Source organism: Ylistrum balloti, unplaced genomic scaffold (genome assembly GCF_031769215.1).
Source record: "Ylistrum balloti isolate Yb309-2 unplaced genomic scaffold, AGI_CSIRO_Ybal_v1 Utg370728, whole genome shotgun sequence".
Classification (NCBI taxonomy): Eukaryota; Metazoa; Mollusca; class Bivalvia; order Pectinida; family Pectinidae; genus Ylistrum; species Ylistrum balloti.
Window position 1 is genome coordinate 814,782 of NW_026782431.1, and position 17,185 is coordinate 831,966.

At 39.8% G+C, this 17,185-nt stretch overlaps 1 protein-coding gene across 1 annotated transcript in view; it reads left to right on the plus strand.

The window, feature by feature from the left end:
• Positions 1–6,585, plus strand: part of LOC132557807 (uncharacterized) — a 58,250-nt gene extending 51,665 nt beyond the window's left edge. The window contains exons 2-3 of the mRNA XM_060222336.1: positions 42–214; positions 5,290–6,585. Coding sequence (XP_060078319.1) covers positions 42–214; positions 5,290–6,585 — 1,469 coding nt within the window. The remainder of the gene's footprint in view (positions 1–41; positions 215–5,289) is intronic.
• The last annotated feature ends 10,600 nt before the right edge of the window (positions 6,586–17,185 follow it).

Below are 17,185 nucleotides of genomic sequence, written 5' to 3' on the forward strand. Positions count from 1 at the left end.
TGAGGTGTAGGCAACTGATATTGTCTCTGTTATATTTTCAGGTGAGAAACCTTACAGGTGTCCACTAGAAGGATGTGACCGGGCATTTCCTCAACTCTCCAACCTGCAGCACCACATACGAAACCATGATAAGCTGGTGGATAGTCAGTTTCAGTGTCATCTATGTGACAGGGCTTACCCAAACGAGGCTACTCTCAAGGCTCACAATACACGGGTATGTAATGTGTGTGACAGGACTTACCCAAACGAGGCTACTCTCAAGGCTCACAATACACGGGTATGTAATGTGTGTGACAGGGCTTACCTAAACGAAGCTACTCTCAAGGCTCACATAACACGGGTATGTAATGTGTGTGACAGGGCTTACCCAAACGAGGCTTCACTGTAGGGTCACAACACACAGGTATGTAATGTGTGTGACAGGGCTTACCCAAACGAGGCTTCACTATAGGGTCACAACACACAGGTATGTAATGTGTGTGACAGGGCTTACCCAAACGAGGCTTCACTATAGGATCACAACACACAGGTATGTAGTGTGTGTGACAGGGCTTACCCAAACGAGGCTTCACTATAGGGTCACAACACACGGTTATGTAATGTGTGTGACAGGGCTTACCCAAACGATGCGTCACTATAGGCTCACAACACACGGGTTTGTAATGTGTGTGACAGGGCTTACCCAAGCAAGGCTTAACTATAGGCTCACAACACACGGTTATGTAATGTGTGTGACAGGGCTTACCCAAACGATGCGTCACTATAGGCTCACAACACACGGGTTTGAAATGTGTGTGACAGGGCTTACCCAAGCAAGGCTTAACTATAGGCTCACAACACACGGGTATGTAATGTGTGTGACAGGGCTTACCCAAATGACGCTACCCTCAAGGCATACAACACATGGTATGTTATAAGTGTGGAGGGGGATCTGTGTGACAGGGCTTATCCAAATGTATAGGGTTGCATTGTAAGGGAGACAACTATCAATTGCTTGTGTATTATCTATTAGATGTAGGGGAGACAACTATTGTTAAGTGTGATAATGCATGTTAGTTATAGGGGAGACATATTATGGTATAAGAACTGTTGTATTGTCTGTAGGTTGTGGGGGTGAGAACTATTGTATAGTGGTGTATTGTCTGTAGGTTGTAGGAGTGAGAACTATTGTATAGTGGTGTATTGTCTGTAGGTTGTAGGAGTGAGAACTATTGTATAGTGGTGTATTGTCTGTAGGTTGTAGGAGTGAGAACTATTGTGTAGTGGTGTTTTGTCTGTAGGTTGTAGGAGTGAGAACTATTGTGTAGTGGTGTTTTGTCTGTAGGTTGTAGGAGTGAGAACTATTGTATAGTGGTGTATTGTCTGTAGGTTGTAGGAGTGAGAACTATTGTATAGTGTAGTATTGTCTGTAGGTTGTAGGAGTGAGAACTATTGTGTAGTGGTGTTTTGTCTGTAGGTTGTAGGAGTGAGAACTATTGTATAGTGGTGTATTGTCTGTAGGTTGTAGGAGTGAGAACTATTGTGTAGTGGTGTTTTGTCTGTAGGTTGTAGGAGTGAGAACTATTGTATAGTGTGGTATTGTCTGTAGGTTGTAGGAGTGAGAACTATTGTATAGTGTAGTATTGTCTGTAGGTTGTAGGAGTGAGAACTATTGTATAGTGTGGTATTGTCTGTAGGTTGTAGGAGTGAGAACTATTGTATATTGTAGTATTGTCTGTAGGTTGTAGGGGTGAGAACTATTGTATAGTGGTGTACTGTCTGTAGGTTGTAGGAGTGAGAACTATTGTGTAGTGGTGTTTTGTCTGTAGGTTGTAGGAGTGAGAACTATTGTATAGTGGTGTATTGTCTGTAGGTTGTAGGAGTGAGAACTATTGTAAAGTGTAGTATTGTCTGTAGGTTGTAGGGATGAGAACTATTGTATAGTGTAGTATTGTCTGTATGGCTGTTCTCCTACAGACACATTACAGATGATATGTATTAGTTATGTGTACACCACAACCCAATCTCTTCTGTGATAAAATGTTTTCATGATTGCTTTGAAAAATTGATGAAGCTTCATAATCTTCCTTATCATAAAGAAAGGCCAAAGTAAGGAAAAAGGGGCCCCCCAGTGGGGACACCTGTCTTATAGGTATACAAGCACTCTTTTGATGTTAACCCATGATTTAATAGAGCAGATACTATTTAAATTCCATGAAACCGTGAATAATGATGTTATTTTAATGAAAATATTAGATTTTTCTCATCAAATTGATGAATCTTTACAAGTGAATGTTACATTATAAATCTGAGTCTGATTTTATCACTGTTAATATTGTAACATTCATGCAATTAAGTTTTTGAAGTATCAGGTTGTATGATATGCTTAAAGATTCATATTTAAATCTTACTTAAAATATTTAATAAGGTAAAACAAATTTGGTGGTGATATGGTCGTTAGATAAGGGAGAAAAAATTGTTTAATTTATAAACATTGGCACTAAAATGAATGTGTGGGATGAAAGATAAACAGGATGTAGATTATATCTTCATATCAAATTAACACCATTTTCTCATGGAATAAGACCCTTCTAAGCTGAGCAAGTTTTGACCTCCCAACATATCTCTTTTCTTAATCTAAATCCGTCATTTGTCTAACATCTGGCCGTTATCCGTCCGTCATCCGTCAGTCATCCGTCCGTCATCCATACTTAGATCTGTCTGGTTAAGGTTATCCCTTGAGAAGTACTAGATGGATCATTGTCTAATTGTATATGTATGTTCACCTTGGTCCCTAGTTTTGCTCTTTTTCATTTTGGGATTTATCAGATTAACAAAGTGGCTGAAAGGTGGCCATCTTGGATTTCTGCTGTGATTAAACTTTCCATTCAAATGATATCTCCTCAATCACCAAAATGCCCAGGGTGTAGACATTGGACCTGTAGCATGATTGGTTTAAGAGCTACCAAGTTTGTTAAAATGAATGATCATGACATACTGTCAAAGTCAGATGTATCAAATATGTCAGAATCTCTAAACAACTTCTTCTCAATATCCAAAAGGCCTTGTCTACTGATATTGGACCTATAGCATTCTGTATCATGCTGGAATAAAGTGCTACCTGCTCTCTTCATATCATTTACCTTGACCATTTTTCAAGGTCACAGGTGTTAAAAATTTTTTATACAACTTTTTCCTCAATAATCAAAAGGCCAAGGGTGTTGGTATCAGCCTTTAGAATGAATGGATAATTTTGTAAAAATGAATGGCTTTGACAAACTTTCAAGGTCACAGAGGTTAAATATTTTGAAATGCTGAGGTGACTTTTTCTCAATTACCAAAGATTCAAGGGTGCTGATGTTGGGTCTGTAGCATGCTGGGACAAAGGGCTATTAAATTTTGGCAAATGATTCAACTAGACTTACTTTCAAGGTCACGGGTGTCATGTATGTCTAAAACAATTTTAACAACTTCTCAATAACCAAAATGCCAAGTGTGTTGATATTGGCCCTGTAGCATCCTGTGATGAAGATTCACATAGTTTGTTAATGCTAATGACCTTTTCAAGGTCACAAATGTGAAATGTATCAATATTTGTGACCTTTTCTCTTTTTAAAGGTCACAGGGTTCAAATGTGCTAAAATCTTCTAACGACTAAAAAGGTCCAGGCTGTTGATATTGGCTCTTTAACATAAGTCAACGAAGAGCTGCCAATTGATTCAAGATTTCTTATGTCAAATGAGTTGAGATCTTCTTTTCTTTTTCAACAAGCAGTAGATCTGCAGTAATGGCATTTGTGTGCTATGATGTATAAAGAATATGATTTCAAGTTTGCAGAAAATGTCTTTATGAATCAATGTCTTTTATATAGCCTGTAGCGTAATGGTAGTTGAGCTATTCCTTTTAGGCCTATTTGGCCTCTCTCATAGATAGGTCTTTATAGTCAGATGACCATTAGGGCCTGTGGTCCTCTTATTTCCATAGACTAACTGTGCATTGTCCATTTTAGAAATGATAAAAAAAAAAAAAAATGGCTGACTGTGACCCTCGTGGACTTCAGTAAAGTCAGGTTATTGTTGCGATTGCTTTTTTTTATCAATGAAAACCTACTTTTATTATGTTGAAGAAATATGAATATGTATACGTAGAATGATGGCAGATAATAAAAGTCTATGCATATGATAAAAATTTACATCTACAAATTCCCGTCATATATATTTGCCCTGCTGTTCCAGACAGTGGTTTGTCTACATTCACAAAATATCTTATAATGTAATGTTGTAATGACATGAAAAATGGACTGAGTGGATTGTTGCTGTTGCTTGAGAAGTATTGTCAGATTTCCGATCATCTAGAGCAAATTATAAATAAAAAAAGGGAAGGGATCAAAATTTTTAAGAACAAAGAAAATCATACAAAGGTTGGCGCCAAGATCCCTCTGGGACAAATGGACATATCTGTGACGAAATCTAAAAATTGTTGTCATTTATTCCTTGTTGACAAACACATGCGACTAAATGTTGTCATTTCTTCTTTGTTGACAGACACATATGTGTCTAAATGTTGTCATTTCTTCTTTGTTGACAGACACATATGTGTCTAAATGTTGTCATTTATTCCTTGTTGACAGATTCACCTCTGACAAAATGGTATATTTTTTTCATTGTTGACAAACCAGTTACTAAGTGTTGACATTTCTTCTTCGTTTACAGACACAATGTTAACTAAGTGTTGACATTTCTTCCTTGTTAACAGACACAATGTTAATTAAATGTTGACATTTCTTTGTTGACAGACACATTGTTAACTAAGTGTTGACATTTCTTCCTTGTTAACAGACACAATGTTCACTAAATGTTGACATTTCTTCTTCGTTTACAGACATATTGTTAACTATGTGTTGACATTTCTTTGTTGACAGACACATTGTTAACTAAGTGTTGACATTACTTTGTTTACAGACATTGTTAACTAAGTGTTGACATTTCTTCTTTGTTGACAAACACAATGTTCACTAAATGTTGACATTTCTTCTTTGTTGACAAACACAATGTTAACTAAGTGTTGACATTTCTTCCTTGTTGACAGACACAATGTTAACTATATGTTTACATTTCTTCCTTGTTGACAGACACAATGTTAACTATATGTTCACATTTCTTGTTTGTTTACAGACACAATGTTAAGTGTTGAAGTGTTGACACACATTTCTTCTTCCTTGTTTACAGACACAATGTTAACTAAGTGTTGACATTTCTTCTTCGTTTACAGACACACCTGTTAATGTTGTCATTTCTTCCTTGTTGACAGACACACCTGCATTCCAAGCCTCTTGACCTGACCCAGCAGCAGCTTCAGCAGCAACATGATCCCCCAGGGCCGACTGAATCTTCATCTCCCCTTCCCCAAAGCAGCCCCACATCTCCCTCACAGGTGAACCTGTCAGGACAGGTAAAGCCAAGGAAGAGGAAGGCATCACGGCCACAACACTTGTACATGCCCCCTACTATGGTTCCTATTTCCACACCACTAACCCCAGAGGAGGAGAACTCAGCTGAGCAGAAGGAAGACCTAGTCCGGTACGAGGATAGATTCCACAGAGAGACTTCCCAAGATTCATCGACACATAGTTGTCTGGGTGAATCTCAAAATGGCATTCATAAAAACATTCCACTCTCTAGGCTTAATATGCCTAACTTTGACCGGACGGATATGAAGATGCCTACCTTTAATCATTCAGACAAATTGCCGAATTATAGCCAGTCAGACAAAATGCCTAACTTTAGCCAGTCAGACAAAATGCCTAACTTTAGTCAGTCAGACAAAATGCCTAACTTTAGCCAGTCAGACAAAATGCCTAACTTTAGCCACTCGGACAAAATGGCTAACTTGAATCATTCAGACAAGATTCAAAAGTTCAGTGAGTTGGACAAAATGCCTAACTTTGGCCAGTCAGATAAAATGTCATCAAACGGTCAGCTGGAAGGTAAAATCTTAAATCATAGCCAATCTGCAGGCAAGGTTTCAGAGGTTAGCCAGCCAGAGAACAGGAGCTCCCCATTCAGTCAGTTACAAAGCAAACCTTGTAACAATCAGTCAGAAGACAGGATTTCCAATTTCAACCAATGGGATGCTAGGAATATTGATGAGGACAATCACAATGATCGTTCAGTACGTTACGACAGGATACATCAACAGACAGCCAGAGGAATTGATATGAATGTATTTACGCTATCGAAATCTCTTGCCAGTGGAGCAGCTATGGTACGACCCCCGTTACATATGAATACGATGATGAAATCATCACATGACCATATTCTTCCCCTGTCAAGGAACAATTTTGATGTGGCAGCATTTTCACGCCAGCAGAAGTCAGATCAGCTTCAAAGACATATACATAGCTCTAGTCCTTACTTAATCTCTCGACGAGACCCTGCCCTCAAGGGAGTCTACTCTAGTGGCTGGCCCGTGCCTCTAAAGTCATCAACCCTTTGTATGGGTATGGACCGCTCTGAAGAAGCCCAGTCAGATCGGTCAGGGAGTCAGTCGCCCAATCTACAAGCTTCTCAATTTTCATTGGACAATTTTGATGAACCAATGAACTGAAGTGAAACAGATTGAAAGCTAGACCATTAAATTGTTTATTGGTGTAAAATAACAGGACATAGCACAGATAGAGACTGATCTTCAACCATTTAAAATGGTTTGTAAAGTTGGAATAGCTTTTCTGGTGCAAATACTACAAAGTTTTGGACAAACAAAATATTATCAGGCTGGGCCATGAAATGGTTATATACCAGGCTAATTTCTATATTGTTCTCCCTACAAATTAGTAGGATTGAAGGGAGGTAACTCTTTCATATTTTAGAATTACATGTATGATGTACAAGGTAGCATTTAACTTTAAGTGTTTGTGTTTTGATGCCCCGCCATTTGATGGGATTGAGTGGGCATATAGTGTTACCCATGTTCGCCCCATCAAATCACGTCCCATTCAAAATCAATGTCGCATCTTGAGATCTAATAAAACATTTTGGGTCATATTTGCCCCATAGCATCATGATATCAAATTTACACCTTAACTAAGGTGGTCGTGAGTTAATTTTAAAGGGTCAAAGGTTACATTTGACAACTTGTGCAAATGCTTCGGGAGCAGAGTCATTCATGTCTGATAGACTTTTTTGTTTTTTTTCTTCTTAGACACAAATTTTGTTCACAGGAATGTAGTGTTTCTATGTTTTTTTTAAAGAAATATCCCTGAAGAATGACACTTCACTATGAGATGGTTGACTTCACCTATTAGAAACAGTAATTCTATATGTACAGTATTTTTACAAAGGAATTATTTGCAAACAGAAGCTAGATACAATTATTTTAGTACTGAATTCATATAGAGTTTAAGGAAGTTTGTGATCAGATCCAATGAGTTAAAAAGAAAAAAAAATGTATCAAATATTTCTTTTTTCTTTAGATGTTTGAATTTCAAAACTTCAAAAGATTTTTTTTAGAATGATCAAATGAATTTGCATCAAAGCAGACACAAAATTATGTACCAAATGACAAGATGATGACAACTTATATTTGTAGAAGAAATCAGCTTGATTAATGATTCACTGGTATTGTTGGTGACTTTTTTTTTACCTGAAAGTCAGAATTTTGCAAAGTGAACAGTTAGGGTATTGGATGTCACCAACACAATAAGGAGTATTCACTGTCCTGATAACATGTGATAGATATCAGATCTCCCTGGTAACAATGGGGTTTCTCTGCTAGCTTTCCTTCTTCTGTTAACACTACAGATATTATATCATCCAAGCTTAAAAAAAGTGAGATTTAATTTTTAAAAACTGGAAAAAATTAACTGGATAAAAAAAATTCCGTTTTTCAAATCAAAGTTGATATTCATCAGTTTTTCATGAAATAAAATGTTCCTAATTTAAAACTTGATTAAGAAGTCATACCACCTGGAGAAGATGTCGCACTAGTCATCATTAAGTCACAAACAAATTTCCTACTTTGATATGCTGTAAAATTATGAATTTTGTGTTGAACTAATGATTGATTTTATGGGTACTCGAAATTCACAAATTCCTTTGTCCACAAACTGATAAAATAAACAAATTTATTAAACTATATTTAGTTTCTTCGAAATAGAAATTTAAAAAAAAAAAAATGAAAAATAAAAAAAACCACGAAAATTGAGCCCCACAAAATATAAATTTTTATTTCAGTAATAATTTTTTGGGAGGAGGGGTTAGGGTACCAGAACCACTTTCTTTCTGCCTGGAGTTGTGCTGTTTGTCCAGGACTGCCCTCCAATTATGCTTTCTGAAGGTATGGTAATTATTACTGAAATGAAATTGAGATTTATTCAAAACAGATTTTTATGATAAAATACTTACCATAACTTTATGGAGTCCCATACTATCCTCCCCATATCTTCTCAGTCTGACTACCCATTAAGGCTTTTGAGAAAGGGAGATCACTCTATGTCTCCTGTAAAGTTAAGCTCACATGAGAGTAGGTAGGATGGAATATTTGAATATTTTGTTTTTTGAGTTACAAAGATGGGTGCCTGTACTGTATTTGCATACTGAAGTTATGGTAAGTATAACATCGTGAGAATTGGTAAAACTTGAAAAAATCTCAAGATTTTACAGAATATCTTTTATAGAAGGTAAAGGTAGTGTGGGGTCTAAATTGTTAGGTTTTCTTCTCGTCACAAGTGACCAGAATCCACTTTCTCAAATAGCAGATGCATGAAATCACATAATTTGAATTTTAGATTTTTGTCAAATTTTATTAAACTTCTCAAAAGTTCTAAATATAAGTTAGACATGAGAAACTCATATCCTGTCTACATGAGTCGAACAATTCTTTTTTTTTTTACTGTTAGTGAATAAAATTTGAATTCATAATGTAATTTTAGATTGGATCATAAATTTTCATTTTCAGAAGTGAATTGAAAAGCTGGGCTAGCATTATGGTTGAGGTTGTTGTGATAAATAGATGTCACAAAATTTACTGTACAGTGTTAATTTGTTGTTTTGTTGATGATGTTGTTTATAACTGTTGATAAATTGCCTTCGTACCTGTTATGTTATATATTTAAAACAAAAAATTTGATGTTTCACCTCAGAAATTTTGTGTGCAGAAAAAAATGAGGAATGATGACAGGTCATGTTTCACATTGTAAACATTTAAGTCAATCATTACCTGTTAGTTGAATAATAAATATACTGTGTGACTTTGTTGTTGTGTCTACAAAATTACACTTCAAATCAGTTTTCAATATTGAAAATATAAGTATATGCATTTTGTTTTCAATTTAGTTTTTGTGGGTTTTTTTCCGCATTGTTTTTGTGACAATGAAAGGAAATTTATCTAAAAGAACTTATCATTTACTTCATATTATATTGATTTTTAAAAAATGATTTACAAAGAAAAATAATTTTTTCTTGCTGTAAGTATTATATGATGGTCTCCTTATTGTCAGAAGTTAGGTAAAATTTGATTTTTTTTTTTACTTGACAACCAATGATAAGCAGAAATTAACATGACAGATTATATCAAATTCTGATATGTAAATTGTGCAGAGTTGCTTCCCTTTGGAGTTTGATTGAAAATGTCACTTTTAAATTTTTTAGAATTGTTTTGGATTTTTCAACAAATATTTATACCAAAACATTAACTTTTCTGATAATTAATGAAACAGGGCATTATTTGCAAATGGAAATCATTTCACCTACTTTTTTCAGTGAGGGACACAAGAAACTCTTATTGATTTAAATACTAGTAGTTTGGCACTTGTTCCTGGCTCCATACAACACAAATATCATTCAATGGTTCATTTATAACTTTAATGTGTCAGAGCCTGCATATTATTTATTGTAGTTGGCACTTTGTTTTTGTAATTGATCATAACCTTCCTTTCCTCTCTTCCTAAGTCATTATCTCCCTTTCCTCTCCTCCAATATCTTCCTCCCCTCTTTTCCTCCATCATTATCTCCCTTTCCTCTCTTCCAATATCTTCCTCCCCTCTTTTCCTCCATCATTATCTTCCTTCCCTTTCCTCAAATCTCATGATCTCCCTCCCCTCTTTCCATCATTATCTCCCTTCCCTCTCTCTATCATTATCTTCCTTCCCTCTCTTCAAATCTCATGATCTCCCTCCCCTCTCTCCATCTGATCTCCTTTCCCTCTCTCCATCTTATCTCCCTTCCCTCTTTCCATCTTATCTCCCTTCCCTCTCTCCATCTTATCTCCCTTCCCTCTCTCAATCTTATCTCCCTTCCCTCTCTCCCTATATCATGATCTCCCTTCCCTCTCTCCCTGTATCATGATTTCCCTTCCCTCTCTCCATCTTATCTCCCTTCCCTCTCTCCATCTTATCTCCCTTCCCTCTGACCATCTTATCTCCCTTCCCTCTCTCCCTATATCATGATCTCCCTTCCCTCTCATAAATCTTATCTCCCTTCCCTCTCTCCATCTTATCTCCCTTCCCTCTCTCAATCTTATCTCCCTTCCCTCTCTCCCTGTATCATGATTTCCCTTCCCTCTCTCCATCTTATCTCCCTTCCCTCTCTCCATCTTATCTACCTTCCCTCTCTCAATCTTATCTCCCTTCCCTCTCTCCATCTTATCTCCCTTCCCTCTCTCAATCTTATCTCCCTTCCCTCTCTCCCTGTATCATGATTTCCCTTCCCTCTCTCCATCTTATCTCCCTTCCCTCTCTCAATCTTATCTCCCTTCCCTCTCTCCCTATATCATGATCTCCCTTCCCTCTCTCCCTATATCATGATCTCCCCTCTCTCCATCTTATCTCCCTCTCTCTCATTCTTATCTCCCTTCCCTCTCTCAATCTTATCTCCCTTCCCTCTCTCCCTATATCATGATCTCTTATCTCCCTTCCCTTTCTCCATCTTATCTCCCTTCCCTCTCTCCCTATATCATGATCTCTCCTCTCTCCATCTTATCTCCCTTCCCTCTCTCAATCTTATCTCCCTTCCCTTTCTCCATCTTATCTCCCTTCCCTCTCTCCCTATATCATGATCTCTCCTCTCTCAATCTTATCTCCCTTCCCTCTCTCAATCTTATATCCCTTACCTCTCTCCATCTTATCTCCCTTCCCTCTCTCCCTATATCATGATCTCCCATCCCTCTCTCCATCTTATCTCCCTTCCCTCTCTCCCTATATCATGATCTCTCCTCTCTCAATCTTATCTCCCTTCCCTCTCTCAATCTTATCTCCCTTCCCTCTCTCCCTATATCATGATCTCTCCTCTCTCCATCTTATCTCCCTTTCCTCTCTCAATCTTATCTCCCTTCCCTTTCTCCATCTTATCTCCCTTCCCTCTCTCCCTATATCATGATCTCTCCTCTCTCCATCTTATCTCCCTTCCCTCTCTCAATCTTATCTCCCTTCCCTTTCTCCATCTAATCTCCCTTCCCTCTCTCCCTATATCATGATCTCTCCTCTCACAATCTTATCTCCCTTCCCTCTCTCAATCTTATATCCCTTCCCTCTCTCCATCTTATCTCCCTTCCCTCTCTCCCTATATCATGATCTCCCATCCCTCTCTCCATCTTATCTCCCTTCCCTCTCTCCCTATATCATGATCTCTCCTCTCTCCATCTTATCTCCCTTCCCTCTCTCAATCTTATCTCCCTTCCCTTTCTCAATCTTATCTCCCTTCCCTCTCTCCCTATATCATGATCTCTCCTCTCTCAATCTTATCTCCCTTCCCTCTCTCAATCTTATCTCCCTTCCCTCTCTCCCTATATCATGATCTCTCCTCTCTCCATCTTATCTCCCTTTCCTCTCTCAATCTTATCTCCCTTCCCTTTCTCCATCTTATCTCCCTTCCCTCTCTCCCTATATCATGATCTCTCCTCTCTCCATCTTATCTCCCTTCCCTCTCTCAATCTTATCTCCCTTCCCTTTCTCCATCTTATCTCCCTTCCCTCTCTCCCTATATCATGATCTCTCCTCTCTCAATCTTATCTCCCTTCCCTCTCTCAATCTTATATCCCTTCCCTCTCTCCATCTTATCTCCCTTCCCTCTCTCCCTATATCATGATCTCCCATCCCTCTCTCCATCTTATCTCCCTTCCCTCTCTCCCTATATCATGATCTCTCCTCTCTCCATCTTATCTCCCTTCCCTCTCTCAATCTTATCTCCCTTCCCTTTCTCAATCTTATCTCCCTTCCCTCTCTCCCTATATCATGATCTCTCCTCTCTCAATCTTATCTCCCTTCCCTCTCTCCATCTTATCTCCCTTCCCTCTCTCCATCTTATCTCCCTTCCCTCTCTCCATCTTATCTCCCTTCCCTCTCTCCATCTTATCTCCCTTCCCTCTCTCAATCTTTTCTCCCTTCCCTCTCTCCATCTTATCTCCCTTCCCTCTCTCCATCTTATCTCCCTTCCCTTTCTCCATCTTATCTCCCTTCCCTCTCTCCCTATATCATGATCTCCCCTCTCTCAATCTTATCTCCCTTCCCTCTCTCAATCTTATATCCCTCCCCTCTCTCCATCTTATCTCCCTTCCCTCTCTCCCTATATCATGATATCCCCTCTCTCAATCTTATCTCCCTTCCCTCTCTCAATCTTATCTCCCTTCCCTCTGACCATCTTATCTCCCTTCCCTCTCTCCCTATATCATGATCTCCCATCCCTCTCTCCATCTTATCTCCCTTCCCTCTCTCAATCTTATCTCCCTTCCCTCTCTCCCTGTATCATGATCTCCCTTCCCTCTTGCCCGCAATCATTATTTCCAAAATGTTGTCATATGAACCTTGACTTAAAATGGCAAAATGATATAAAGATGAAATAAATGTATCTGTTTGATTAACATTGTAAATGTTTGTGTTACTGTTATCTTATTTCAGCTACAGACTGAGACATATATTTTACATAATGTGACAGTGAAGATGTCGCCTCTATGATGATAAATCCTATATTAATATACATTTTCATTGGAGACTTTTTTTTTTCTAAGTAAAATGTGTTTTCTCCTTGCAGCTATATTTATGTGAATATTTTCCCTCCATAACCTCCTTTTGGCTCTCACCAAAAAAAGAAAAACCAACATAGTTCCTTGTTAGCTACCTTTAGTAAGGTCAAGGTTCATATCAACGGTTTCCACGTTTAAAAAACTTTTTATGTAGTCTTATTTGTTCCTGTACATTTTGTCCTTGTTTTTAAGCATGCCTATGAATATAATGAGGCAAGTGATTGCCCTTTAAAACTGTTTTACGATTTTATTGCACGATCTGTGATGTCATATTCAAAATAGCATTAAAGCACTTCAGAGTTTTTCATCCAGACCCTCATGTCCATAAATATTTATATATTTTTACTTATGCTGATATATCCCTGCTTCCCCTTGCAATAGATAATGAATCATTCCATGTGTGGAATAGCTTATTTTATATGGGAGATATAGGTGGTACAAGGTACAACTTTAGGTGTTAATGATTGTGTTTTTATGACTTCAGTGTTATCTATTCCCCTTTATGAATCCTAGGATCAGTACACATGTACATGTATGCCCAGCTCTTACAAACTGTCATACACTCTTCAGGCTTAAAACTTCAACTAATCCCTTCCACAATATAACACTTACCTCCCTTACCAGCAGCCTACCCCTGATAACTCACAACCACTACCCATACATTCCTTGCCCCTCTGACACAATGTCCCACCCTTCAGAGACAATCCCATAGCTTAGACACAACACCAACCCTTAAGACCCAATCCCCGATCCTCAGACACAACATGTCAGACAGGATTAACCAACCCTCACTGACAAGATCCCCATCCCCAGACACAATACTCCAATCCCAGACACAAATCCCAACCTCCAGACACAATTTCCCACCCTTAGACACAATTTCCCACCCATATACACAATCCCAACCCTCAGACACGATTCCCAATCCTCAGACACAATTCCCAATCCTCAGACACAATTCCCTACCCTCAGACACAATGTCCCACCCCTTAGACACAAATCCCCACCATCCAACCCTAGACTTAATTCCCCACTTTTCAAACATGATCCCCGACCCCTGACACAATTTTTCACAATCCCCTACTCCTCACCTTCTCCGCAGACATGATCCCAACCTTAGACACAAATCCCAATCCCCAGACACCATTCCTCACCCCCAGACACCATCCCCACCCCCAGACACCATCCCCACCCCCAAACACCATCCCTATCCCCAGACACCATCCCCACCCCCAGACACCATCCCCACCCCCAGACACCATCCCTACCCCCAGACACCATTTCTCACCCTCAGACAATGCTCATCCCTCAAACACTATCCCCACCCCCAGGCACCATTCCTCACCCTCAGACACAATCCTAGCTGTCTTGACACAATATCAGTTTAAAAAAGTGCTTGGATTAATTGTTTGTCTTTATGTTGATAAAGCTTTTGTGATCTCCCTGGGAGAATAAACTTGATGTAAATATATATATCACATAATGTTATGACATGTCCTTGTCATATGTTCTTTTATTGTGATTTTGAGTTACTTCTCAATGTTCTAAGATTTCACTTAACTGAGAAATTGACTTATTGGAGAGTGACACTTTGAGGTGACTTGAGATTAAATCTTACATTCACGGTTCACAGAACTTCATGGAGTTTGATCCCGTCAAATTTTTTTTTCTAAGTATGATTTGTTTGATTTTATAGAAACAATTATGGATTTTTCTTTTTCTTTCATTCAACTCTTTTTTTCCTTTTTTAAATTGAAGTCTTGTATAAAATTGTCACGTTTCTCAGACAGGGTACATCATGTATTGATGTTTTATTTTGTTGTTATTTTAAAGATGTATTATTTACAGATGATGAGATTTGACTTGACTTCTAGGTGCTCTGTTTAGTGTTTATATTAATAATTGTTGATACATGAGATGTAGAAATTTTAATATATGATAGTTTCATGTTATTGAAGTGGTATAGGCAGTGTAATTTATGATAGATTTTTGTATAGTTTGTGTAATTTATTAACACTGAAGAAAATTCTGCAAAGTTTGAAATATTGTCTTGTTTCCTTGCTGCTGGGTGAGATCAGTTTTCATTTCAGTAATAATTACCATAACTTTAGTATGCAAATACAGTACCTACACCCATCTTTGTATCCCAACAACAAAAGATTCAAAAGAAAAACAATCCCGCCCTCCCTACGATCCATGAGCCATCACGACAGGAACGCAGAGTGATCTCCCTTCCTCTTACCTTTATGGCTGCCGACGAGTGCGGAGGTGTCTGAGCTAAGTGCTTTTCTTACTCCTTCTCTTCGTACTGCCATTGTCGTTTGAGTATATTGTTACTCTATTAGTAGTCTATAAACCCATCTCCCAACTTATATTGTGAAATTAAGTATTGTCATTTGTTTATTTTGACCGTATTTCCGGCCGTTTTTTCCTCCACGTATTCGAGTGCGTGACTACTTGTCTCGTTGCTCGGATTTGCGTGAAGTTGGAATTTGTTTTCTTGCTGCTTTGTCGGCCGTGTTGTACGGCCGTTTTATTTATGCAGTGCAATCTTGCTGCGTACGGTAGGCTTTGTGCTCTCGTTCGTAGTTTTTTGATTGTTCGAGAACTTCGTTTCCGGCCGTGTTTTTACTCCGCGTGTTCGAGTGAGTGACTACTTGTCTCGTCACTCGGATTTTCGTGAAGTTGAAATTGTTTTCTTGCTGCTTTGTCGGCCGTTTTGTACGACCGTTTTCTTTTTTTGCAGTACAATCTTGCTGCGTACGGTAGGTTTTATGATCTCGTTCGTAGTTTTTTGATTGTTAGAAAACTTTTTATCCTTGTTTTCATTGTTACAATTTTTTATTGTTTCGATGCTGGATAAAGGTGCCGGGTTTACGTCGGGGGTCAGCGCATGGATGTTCCTATTTCTATAGATAATGGGAACCCCATGATACCTGTCCCATTTGCCGACATTACAGCCAGACCTCACAATGTGAACTTTGTTTGCACATGGAGTCTGCTGCTTAGGCTTCCATGCCTTTCCAGCTAACTTTCCGCCGGAAGAGGGATTCGTCCTCTTCTTCCGGTAAGGGAAGTAAGCTTTTTAAGACCTCCCTCCTGAAGTTCTGAACCAGAGCGTTCCTGCTGGGGGTGCTCTCGTTCCACCGAGCTCCGCCCTTCAGCAGGGGGTGGCTCCCCCTGTCCAGGTGCGTCCTGGAGTAGGGGGGGGGGCAGCCCGACCCTGACTCGGCGCAGTCAAGGGTCGAATTGGCCGGTAGCTCTCGATAGGCGGCGGTGTTACCGTCGGAAAGGGACTTCCGGTCGAGGTCTCTGATTCCTTCAGGGACCTCGGCACGCCAGGTGGCGTCGTTGGTGGGGGCCGCTTTGACTCCGGAACTGTGCCTTCGGGTATAGGTTCAGGGGCCACAGACTTTTTGTCAGGATTGTCTGTGGCTACGGGGATTAGTGACACTTGAGTTCACTAATCCTGGTGTCAGCGCGGGGTCTGTTTTCCCACCCTCACAGGCTTCTGGCTCTGGGACTTCCGTCCCAATCCAGATTTCCCAGTGCAGGGTTTCCCAGGGGGTTTTCCTCCAAGGGTTTGGGGCTTCAGGCCAGGAGTCCGGTTTCCGGTCTCCCTTTCCCCCGGGCTCAGGGAGTAGGGGTGCCTGCGGGCACTTATTCCTGGGTCGCCCAGGCCAACCTGCGGATGGTTTTGGGTACCAACAGTTACTCAGCAGTTACGGGCTTAGCCTGTACATGTCTGGGTTTCCACCTGGTGGGAGTGGCGGTTCATCCTGGTCCTTTGGACAGGATGTCCAGCCCCAGACTCAGGCAGGCCATCTTGGCCAGTTCTGGGGTCACTCCCGGCCCGCTGGACCGTTCCCATTCCCTCAGGGGTTTGGGTTTTTACCCCATGGGTCTTCACTCGTGGAACCCATAGGGGTTGGTCTCTCCTCTAGGAGATGTTATAGCAGTGCGGAATCCCCCCAATGTTCTGCTACTTCGGGGGCCTTGTTGGCCGGTCCTATAAAGGTTTGCCAGACCTTAAGGACTTCCGCCTCCAGCGCGGACCCGTCGGTCTCCTGTTCCCAGGGGTCGGCTTCGGGTCTCCGACCCAAGCCTACAGCTACAGCTGTTGGTCGCGCTGCGTCCAAATGCCATAAAGAGGAGTTCCCCTCTGCGGAGATGGCTCCTCTGGCGGCCCCTG